Below are 11,049 nucleotides of genomic sequence, written 5' to 3' on the forward strand. Positions count from 1 at the left end.
ATGAATTAAGGCAGCCGTGAGGGAGTGAATTTAGTTAGTAGCACAATCAGAAATTCCATATATGCATTATGCATAAATGGTAATGGTAAATCGGTAATGGTAATCGGTAATTGGTATTTGGTAATGTTATTGCCGTATTGGGTTTTCTTGCCAGTGAGGGCAGGTGAGGTGGGGTGAGGTGAGGTCATATTCGCGGGGCGCTCATTTTCAATCTACGCTTCTCTCTCTATACTCTCTCTCTCTATATATATACAACTCCATAGAGAGAGAGAGAGAGAGAGAGAGGTGGGCTGTAAATTTCTGTGCTTTTTGTTTGTATAAGGTACAATCACCTCTGTCCTTTTCGTCTTCTTGAACCCCCATCACCCTTCTGCTTCTTTGGTTTTGGTCTTTTACTTCTCTCTCTCTCTCAGTCTCTCTGTCTTGTTGTTGATTGTTGGATTGTTGATGTTTGTAGAGTTGCGCCAATACTTACTTGCATTCTCTGCCTTTACTCTTTCTTTTTTTCCAGAATCTGATCGCAGGGTGCGTTTGGGAACCTCATCAAGCAAATGAAGGTCGGTGACTTCTCTCTCCATTCTTTCATTCTTTCTTCTAGACGATGATGCACTTCTATGCCTTTTCCCTTGATTTTCTTTGGGTTTCTCTCCCTCTCTCTCTCTCTAACTCTGTTTATCCTTTCCATCAGTTCCCCCCCTTTTTTTTTTTTTGAGAACTCGAAAGAATGCTCTTTTCCTTCTGGGGACACACACACAAAAAAAGGGTTTTTGGTTTACGATGAGGACCCCAAGTCTCTGTTGTGGGTCACCATGAACTCTGAACTTCTGCTTTTTTTGGCCCTCTTTATTTGGTTGTTGGAGTATCTCTGTTTATTTTAATTTCTGTGGTAATTGACTGGTTTTGATTCGATTTTGTTTGGCAGAAGTTTGTGCTGAAGTTGGATTTGGAGGATGACAAGGAAAAGCAAAGGAAGGCTTTGAAGACAGTGTCTTCCCTCCCAGGCATAACATAAGCAACCACAACTTACTTCTTCTCTATTACAGACCCCAGCAGAAAATTATAGAGTTTTTGTTTAATCTTTTCTTGTTGGTATTGATGTGTCTGTATTAGTAGTGGTGGTAGTGGTTTATTCCTGTCTTTTTTAAGTTCATCTGAGCTTATTTGCCTAGTTGATTGATTATTATTGCTAATGATGGGATGTCTGTCTGTCTATCTGTCTGTAGATTGCTCTCTTTTGTCATCTTAGTTTTCAATACACACACATACACACATTGAGTATTATTACCTGTCGGGTGGGATTATGTTGTGACCATTTTGCTTGCGTAGGTAGTGTCCATTAATAACAGATTAGTTGATGAAGTGAAGACTAGATGTTAAATGAAATGCAGATTCATTTATTCATGCTATTCAAACTTGTGGGGTGGGGTGCATGCTATTTACTATCTTTCTATTTCGAAACTGGTTGGCATGCATGCTGCTTGCTTCACCTTCCCAATTCCAATCCCACATGTAGGAATCGATGAAATCTATGTGGATGTCAAAGGAAAGAAGCTTACAGTGATTGGATCAGTCGACCCGGTGAGTGTTGTGAGCAAGTTGCGCAAGAAGAATTGGAAAGCAGACATAATCTCAGTCGGTCCTGCCAAAGAACCCGAGAAGAAAGAGGAGCCGAAGAAGGAAGAAGCGAAGAAAGAGGAGGAGGGGGAGGCGAAGAAGGGGGAACCAAAGAAAGAGGTGGAGGAGGGGGAGGCGAAGAAGGAGGAATCAGCAGCAGCGAAGAAGGAAGAGCCCAAAAAGGAAGAAGAAGACGTAAAGAAAGAAGTGGAGGGCAAGAAGGAGGAGAAGAAGGGTCCTCCGGAGCAAGAACTTGTGGTGGGAACAGCTCTTCCCCTTCCCTACAGCTACAGCACCAGGTCCTCCTATTATCCTAACAATCATATCAATGCATACACATACCACCATGTGCATCACAATCACGGCGTGGAGGAGAACCCCAACGCCTGCGCTATCTGTTAATGTTAAGTCGTCTGTCTTTTGTTCTCCCTTGCCCTTGGTTGGTTGGTTGTTTGTAGAGAATTTTCTTTATACAAATACAATACAATACAATACAAAGCCAGGGGTAAAAACTCTGCTTATGCATATGCTTATGAATGCAACCCCCCTCATCATACATACTGTGTCGGTGTCCTCTTTAAGATTTTGTGGTGTGTCTACATAATAAGAATTTTTGGTGGTTCCAAGTTCCTAAGTTAGTTGTTGATGGATGGGTGGGTGGCATTGGCCTTAAAAATCATGCATGACCCAGGTGCAACAACAATAACAGTTGGTCATTCTCCACGATTGAAAGCTTTACTGGAAAGATGCCATGTAGTGTAGCAGTAGCAGTAGTAGTTTTGTTTGTGCCTCCCTCCCCTCTTCCCTTCTCTGAAGAAGAAAAAAGTCTCTAGGGGCAACCGAATGTGCTGATGAGTAATGACACACACACACACACGCATTTATGTTAGGACAAGATTGCTTTGCTATCACAAAAGGAATCTTTCTACTAAGAATAGTATCAGCTACTTTTTCTTCCCCAAAGGTTGCACCTGCCGCTTATTCAAGGAACAGAACACCAACTCTGAATTGAATTCTGCAGGAGGAGGAGGAGGTACTAAAATCAAAGTAGGATAGATAGATAGAGCCTTCCATCCATCCATTCAACGTAACGTAACAGATTTGGAAGGGAGGGGCTGCTGCTGCTGCTGCTGCTTTGCTGTAAAATATGGACTTTCTTGGGGTTTTCAGTCCAGATTGTCCTGTCCCTTTCCTGACCTATTAGGATTGTTGTTATGATGACTCAATTGCAGAATGGCTTTTGTTAATTAGGAGTTTCTCCAATCAAGCCAAAATGGGTGACTACAAAGTAGGCGCTGCGTGCGGCGGGGTGGGGTGGGGTGGGGTATGATATCTATGTATGTAGTGGAGTATGGTAATTTGACTAACAATAACCCAAACCCCACCACCATTTATCCACACTAGTACTGCATCTGCATCTGCATCTGCCTGGGGATTCATTCACCTTTAACTGGGTTGGGTTGGGTTGGATTGAATTGAATTGATGGGCACGGGCAGCCCAGCCCAGCCCCATTCATTCCATCGACAATGAATCCATGATGGTGAAGATAACTTTACTGAGACCAAGGATAGGATATATAATGTGAAGCAATTGAGAGAATGACAGATTCACCTGCAGGCTAGGCTAGGCTGCTGCTGCTCCCATCTTTATTTAACTAATCTAATGTGAGGGGAACTTGGCTGGCCTGTGCACGTCGGACGGACAATGACAGCCCATCCGAATCTGCAAAAGATTGAAAGATGTAGAGAGAGATGTATAAAGAAAAAGAAAAAGAGAAACCCCGCTCACTAGGAACAGATCGATTGTCGATCCCATCCCATCCCAGATCTAATCCTGCGTTAGGGATGGGAGGCTGAATGAAGATAACATGTCATAACCAAGCCTCCTACAGCTACAAACAAGTTTGCTCTCTCAATACTTCATACGAAATTTAACACAAAATGATTGGATTTCGATGAAAAATAAATCAATCCGATTATATAACGTTTTGATACAACTCCGGACATTAGGGTTAAAGCTTTCAATTTGACAATAACAATATATTACTGGTAATTAATATATTTATTATACAACCAAAATAATTAGCCTACATATTTATTTAAATTAAATTTTAAATAATCTAACAACATAATTCATTATACACATTTCACTGTAACCAATAAAAATTAGCACAACACAACAAAGTTTCAAACAATAATTAAATTTGAATTAAAAATTTTGACTTAATTATATATAGTCAACACGGACACAACAAATTAGGATTAAATGATTTAATTCATTTAAAATATTTCAGCTCTACCAATACATTGATGCAATTTGAGATGGCCCAGTCGGTCTAGCCTGACTCGCACAACATCATTTTGAACAAGCGTGAGCAACTAGGTTCAAGTATGATTTAGTTGAAAATTTGGCTATACCAAACTGATCGATTTTATTTTTATTTTAAATAATTTTATCCCGTTCTTTTAACTTTTAATTTCATTAAAAAAAATTCAAATGGGTCGAGGTGGATGTATATATCTAAAAAACTTTACTATCAAACTATATCTTAATTTTTATAACAATTTCATTAGTTGATATATATATATATACAGTAAAATTCAAATGGGTCGGGCTAGGTATAACCCAAAAAATTTCAAACATATTTTTGGAGGTTCAAGCATAAATTTTTTTATGCCGAATTTGAATCAAATTTTTAGATCGTAGCTATTTTTATCACCCGCTAATTCCCTTCATTTGTTATTCTTCTTCAATTCTTATTTATTTATTTACTTATATTTGCAACTAATGTGCGTGCGTGTGTGCAAACAACAATCACACCACACGACACGCATTTAGTACAGACCTGACAATACGAACTCTATTTATCCAAAAATGTTATTAAATTATTTTTAATTCAACCTACAATTTTACTTTTTACTTCAAAAAAAATATTTTTCACATATTTATTTTATATATTATTTTAGATTATTTTTTTATTTACAATTAATATTATTTTTTAAAAAATTAAAAATTAAAAAAAATATTAATATACAAAATTTTTAAAAATTAAAAAAATAATAATAAAAATAATAACACTAAATATGGCATTGCTACAGTGCAACACCATTTTTTGTATTGTACCATAGCAGTGACACCAGTTATGGTGATGGTTGAAGAAAATCATCTCCATTTCATGCCACCAACTTTTATAATTGACTGCAGGTCGGAGATGATCTAAGAAAGAGAGAATAGATACCTGACAACATTATAGCATTAAGAAAGGGAGAATAGATACCGTCTCGGGTTAGATGATTTTTTTTGTTATGATACAATATATAATAGATGAACATTGGATTACAATTTTTAATTCTAAAGCTTTGTATTAATTTAGGGGTTTAATGGTAATTTTCAAATTTCACTTTTATAACTAACTTAGACCTACATTCTCTTTCCATCATCACTTACGAAAACTCTTTCAACAAAATTAATGGATGAAATTGATGGAGACCAACAAAATCAATTATCCATTATTCAAAAACTATTCGCATCCTATACAATATTTCGGTAATCAACATTTCATCTTCTATTATTCAGCATTTTATCTTCTATAAATTAACATCTTGATACAATGTACACAACATCTCGTAAGTATCTCGTAAGTTGTTTCCATATATTGAATTGTAACAATAATGCAACATTATGTATTTTCGTGTGATGTAATAATTACCGTCGAACATCTATAATTGAGGCAACGTTGTTGTACGAAGAAACACATTATTCATTCAAGTGGATTTTTAATATTTTTTTAAAAAACATGAGTAGTTGTGTACCAAAAACTATTTTTAAGGATCATAATTTGGCTATTGCTCCAGAACCAAAGGAAACAATGCCAACAGCATATTAATCTTTATGCACATAATTTAATTGTAAAATATTATGAACATCGTATAATAAACATTTATATATACTAAACTAAACATTTTATTGAATACTAATAACGTATTTGTTATTATATTTAACATGTTACTGTATTATCAAATACTATAAATATTATCCAAAAAATTTCACAAAAAATAAATTATAAACATACTTCGAAAACGTATTAACACAAATAGAAAAATGATGAATAAGTATTTAGATATTATGTACCCAATATTTTATTTAATACGAAAAACATCTCCCGTACTATCAAATATTATGAGTCTTATCCAAAAATTGACACAAAAAACACTATAAATATGTTTTCATATACACTATTGATTTAAACTAATATCCAAACAAAAAAGAAGCATCAAAATACCATATTAGAAAATGCCGAAATAAACTTGGGTTCGTGGCGTGTCAATTGGGCGATGGTGGTGGTTCGCGGCGGGTCCTGAGTTGGTGGAAGAACGGCGGTTTTCATCAGCGATCTAGACAACCGATGAACAACTGTTCGGAGAAAAAAGAAGAGAGGGAGAAGAAATACATAGAGAAGAAGAAGAGGGCCGCAGGTGCTAGGGTGGGGAGGCGCTGCTGCGGCCGGCAGTGGCGATTGTCGGTGAAAGGAAGGAAAGAGAGAAAGAGAGATTTACGTGCATACAGATTCACCCATATAACTTTTTTTTAAACTTAAAAAAAATAATCTTGCTCCTCTTCAATTTAAATCATTTCAAATTTACTTACGGTCTATGTTCTATCAGCATGGTATTGGTAGTGCATCCATCCACCTGATCCACTTTCTAGATAAAAAATAATTAAATTTTGAGTGATGTAACATAAATAAATTTAGTAAAAATAGAAATAAATTACTCCCCCGTCCAATGTATCGTGTTTATTTTTCTATTTTTGCAGCTTATTTTATCATTTTGTTTTTTTAAATGAATTATACACTTTAATTTTATTTTAAATTTTTTTAGTTTATAATTTTTTTAATTTTAATTAAATTAGTTACTTATACTTTCACTAATATATTTTTAATTATTCGATATTATACTCTTCTTAAATTTTAATGTCTACAATAAAATAGACTATCATAGTCGGGACGGGGAATCAAATATTTTTATAAAACTTACAAAAAAACAAAAAAGTCATGTGTACAATTGGGATAACCAAAAACATGATCGAGAAAAAGAAAAAAAAAAAACAAAACAAACAAACAAACAAACAATGGAAGGCTGTGAGCCTGCCTGGCCATCATTGGGTAAGTCAAGCCGAGTAAAGTAAAATAAACATGATCCTGCTGCAAGCACCAACAAGTACTCCATAAAACAACAACGCCAGTATAGTATACTGGAGTGTAATTACCTGCCTGCCTGCCTTGCCTATCCACTTGTCCTGTGAAAGAAGTGTTCAATCTGCAGATGACCCTGCTGCTGCAACTTATTTGCTTTTGCTTTTGATTTTGCACCCCCAGGCCCAGGCTTGCGCTTTCTGTTGGCCCTAGATGAATAATTATTACCTTCAACGTCCTGATCCTGTACCACAAGTAAATTAATTGATACTAGTATTGTTGTTCTCATTCACTCTTATTGCATTCAACACAAAACAAAGCAGGCATAGATAACCAACAAGTACACCCACCTGCAACGACCGATCGACAGACCTCATCACTTTTATTTGGCCTCCTCTCCCATCCGCTCCAACCGCAATTAAGTCGCCGGATCTTGAGTAGTTTGATGCTGACGATGATCCTTTGCTCTGCTGCCCTTTCTTGCTCCATTTACCCAGGTGCCACTGTGTTCCATCACCACCCAATACACCACCGGAGAAGCATTCCCCACCTATATATATATAGTAACATTATTATGAATCTAACGCAATACCCACCAATTATTTATTAACTGATCAAACAGATGACACAAACAATTTTACCAGGTTGGGGAGACACAATATGTGCATCTGGTGCAGTTTCTTTTCTGATATTAAATGAGGCTTGCACTGAATTGGTGTCACCATAGCAACGGACCCCCTCACCATCCACATTAGCAGGTAGCTTTTTGACCTGATCCTCCTTTCTACACTCTTCTTCCGTGGGCAGGAGAGATCCAAGGATTCTATCCTCGTAGCTAGAATTACCAATTTTGACATCATTCTGGGCACCAACTGACATGTCTTGTGTACATTGACTGTAATCAGCATGCGGCCTCAAAATGTTGCTCGAGAATCCTTGTACAGAGGTACAAGGGCACAGTGCTGCTGCACTCTTGCCCTGATTTGTTCCAGCACACAGAACCCTCTCCATACTGTTGTGGCCATCACCATGCCCAGTCGCATTACTATCGATCATGCTCTTCCCAGTCAAAAGCTCACAAGGTTCTGCTGTCCTCCTGGAACGGAGCATGGTGTCAAGCATGTCACTGGGGTCTGCTAACTTTGTTCTTTTCACCGGTCTCTTCGCTTCATTTTCTTCCAAATCCATCTTGGATTTAATACCTTGATCTTTTAGCACTCTCAATGCTTCATTTTCTTTTATTTCAACAGATGCTTCAAGTGCTTGGACTCTTGACTGAAAAACAATGGACATCAGATTAGAATGAACTTGTAACTGAAGACCTTCATCTGAACCCTGAATGAAGCTTACCTTGAGCTTCTTTATCTTTTCATTAGCTTTCTCAAGCTTGCGAAGGCACTGAGCTTCTCCCCTTCCCAACGTGTTGCACTTAGCCATCAATTCCTTGTAACTCCTACAGCAAAATGTAAAATAACTCAATATAAATGCTTTGCTGCAGAGGAAGGACGCTATGCCATGATGCTTACTTGTTACGAATCACCAACGACTTTCTCAGAACATCAATTGATTCTCTGCTGCCAATTTCATTGCCTAATGAAGCAAGCTTTACAATCTCATCTTCTTCCAAGTCTAAATCAGAGGCACTGCAGTTTTTTAAACCAAAAAAAAAATAAAAAAATGAGTTCTTTTGCACTAAACCATATAAAGAATACCGACCAGAATTAAGCTAGCTTTACACACAGTTTTAGTGCTGCAAGTTCCTTGGCCAAGGCCATGTTTCTCTCCTGCAATCTTTTGTGTTCCAAAGTCAATATATCCTGCTCCTGCAGCACAATCAAGTGAGCTCACACAAAACCTTAGTATTAATGGATCAGAGAACAAGAGAAAAAAGGAAAATGAGAATTATATCTAATTACAGTTTCCCAGAGAATGTATCAGATTCTTTTAGAATAGTATAAATCGTATATATTTTTCGAACAAGTGAATCACACACCATAAATGATAGTGGATACTGTCAGCTTACCTTCGATTTCACACAAAGCAACTGCTGAGTGGTTGCGATCCGGGTGAGGGCCTCACTTTTTAGTGCCATTTCTATTTTAAGTTGTTCCTTGCACGAAAGCAGCTGGAGTAGAACGTTTGAGTTACACAGGTAATATTTCACCGAAAAGAGAAGACTGAAGAAAAATAAAATAAATTACTGATCAATCACCTGATCGTTAACTTGCTTGAATTCTTTCTGTTGTTGCTCCAAGGAGGAAGCCAGAGCCAGAGCCTTGCCCTCCAACCTATTGACCTCCTTCTGCAGTTCCTCTGGATTCCTGTCATAATTATTTGATTTTTGAGGGAGAGTGCAATCAGTAGGATCCCCAACGGACTGGAAGTAAAGACGGCCAACGTTTGCATTGGTACATGCTTGTTTGCATATAGGACAGCTTTTCTTCTTCAGATTGGGACAGTACTCAAACCATTGCTGAAGGCTGTAATTTTAGTGAATGAAAGGATGGAAAAGGTTTGAGCAGAGTTTCATCATTAAAAGGCAGGCAGGCAATAGAATAGGAAAGCAAGAAAATAGAATAGAAGAGCGGAGGGTGGAACTGACCAAAGCTCGTGAAAGACATGGCCGCAAAGGGAGATGGACTGAAGATGTTCGATGGCGGGTCTGAGGTCTTCGTAGCAGATGGAGCATATAGGTTTCGCGAAGGAATTTGTACCCTGATGCGTCGGCATAGCAGCAGCAGCATCTGCCCAGAATCCGAATCCCTTCTCCTCCTCCTCCTCCTCGTCGTCGCTCGCCCCCTGATCTTTTAATTTATGAATGAGTTATGGAGGGGGAGGGAAGGTGCTGAGACTTAGGGCAAAATCTCAAATATGAGGGGAGAAAAGGCGGGGAAATATTACTAAGAAGGTTTAAAGAAAAAAGAATATAAAATATATTATTATTTATTAATTAATGTAGATTGATTATAAATTCGGCACATGATTTATAATCGAGAAAGGTAAGCCCAGCCCATAGAAAATACTAGGAGTAGTAAAATAAGGTGGTGTGGGGATAGTTAGCAGTATTGGGCGGGCCGGCCCATTAAAAAATGGGTTAGTTGGATGAGGAATAACTGTGACTTCACTCGACTTATCCCCACGTATGCACAAACTCACAAACTACGTAACGTAACGCAACGTATGCATGAGCCGCCCACGTCCGCATGTATATATAGAGGTGTATATATATATACACATTGCATTCACCATTGTCTCTAGACGTTGGTAAGGGTGTGCAAAATATCCTAAATTCCATTCGACCCAAATTTGATTTGGATTCAGATTGAATATTTTATAAATTTTAGATTTTCCAATAAATTCGAATTGGTTATTAAAAATCGAACTTAATTTGAAATCCAAAATCTAATATTTTAATATATTTTATAATTATATATTTAATATACTAATAAACATAAGAGTTAAAAAATATTTGTAGACACTAAAAATATATGTCTAAATCAATTAAATATCATGTATTTTGTAGGAAAATAAAAATTTCAATGAAATAAATATATAGTATTTAATTATGCACACATGTTAATTTTTGTACAATAAATATGAACCATTAATGCAAAAATCTGCTTAAAATGAAAGATATTATTAGGTGCATAAATAGAGCCATAATAAATTTGGCAGCAAAATAAATTAATCTTGTCAATAAATGAAGTATATAAATTAGTATCTTCCGAAAAAGGGCAATAGTATAAACATCTTGGCGATAAAAGGAAGGTGCACAATCAAATAAGTCAAGAATGAAAAGAGCATCTAATGGAAAAAAGGAAAGATTATAAAATCTTCCTATTGGCCAATCAAGACGCGCCACGTGACACCATTAAAAAGGGAAGCCGAAGCCACTCATCCCCTATAAATAGGAGTCATGGCCAGTCCATTTGACACACCGAAGTTACATCGAAGATTCAAGTAAAGGGGTAAGTCTCTGGACTCTCTCTGTATTGTTCTTTGTGTTTTTCGTGTCCTTCAAAGCGTTTTTCATCGAATCGAAAGTCACTAATTTGGACAAATTATCCAATATTGGTTGACGAATCGATGAAGTTAATGTTCTTCGTTGTATGTCCAAGTCGGAGGAAGGATCAAAGCTCTCAAAGCCGTTGAGGAATTCGTCAAAGCCAAGGGAAGGTCTCAAAAGTTCCTCTCAAAGTTTGTCCATCGCGTTCTTCAACAAAGCATCAACTAGGCCCTC

The 11,049-nt window shown here is 37.1% G+C and overlaps 2 protein-coding genes across 4 annotated transcripts; one reads left to right on the forward strand and one right to left on the reverse strand.

Annotated features, from left to right (window-relative positions):
• Window positions 1-202: 202 nt before the first annotated feature.
• LOC127249889 (heavy metal-associated isoprenylated plant protein 39-like) lies at window positions 203-2,170 on the forward strand. 3 transcript variants are annotated; one of them, XM_051273069.1, is made up of 4 exons: window positions 203-322; window positions 512-557; window positions 923-1,001; window positions 1,514-2,170. In XM_051273069.1, exons 2-4 carry the CDS (start codon window positions 552-554, stop codon window positions 2,014-2,016), a joined length of 588 nt encoding a protein of 195 aa, XP_051129026.1. In that variant the 5' UTR covers window positions 203-322; window positions 512-551; the 3' UTR covers window positions 2,017-2,170. The 3 variants fall into 3 exon arrangements, with proteins under 3 accessions (XP_051129026.1, XP_051129109.1, XP_051128941.1); XM_051273152.1 differs by lacking the exon at window positions 203-322 and adding an exon at window positions 332-387; XM_051272984.1 differs by lacking the exon at window positions 203-322 and having other exon boundaries at window positions 394-557.
• A 4,478-nt stretch (window positions 2,171-6,648) lies between these two features.
• LOC127250068 (uncharacterized) lies at window positions 6,649-9,666 on the reverse strand. The gene is made up of 9 exons (XM_051273258.1): window positions 9,412-9,666; window positions 9,022-9,289; window positions 8,833-8,934; window positions 8,550-8,632; window positions 8,336-8,452; window positions 8,160-8,262; window positions 7,451-8,084; window positions 7,160-7,359; window positions 6,649-7,053 (listed from the first exon to the last, which is right to left on the reverse strand). Exons 1-9 carry the CDS (start codon window positions 9,537-9,539, stop codon window positions 6,901-6,903), a joined length of 1,788 nt encoding a protein of 595 aa, XP_051129215.1. The 5' UTR covers window positions 9,540-9,666; the 3' UTR covers window positions 6,649-6,900.
• Window positions 9,667-11,049: the final 1,383 nt, after the last annotated feature.

This window comes from Andrographis paniculata, unplaced genomic scaffold (genome assembly GCF_009805555.1).
Source record: "Andrographis paniculata isolate CXL003 unplaced genomic scaffold, ASM980555v1 Contig10END, whole genome shotgun sequence".
Classification (NCBI taxonomy): domain Eukaryota; kingdom Viridiplantae; phylum Streptophyta; class Magnoliopsida; order Lamiales; family Acanthaceae; genus Andrographis; species Andrographis paniculata.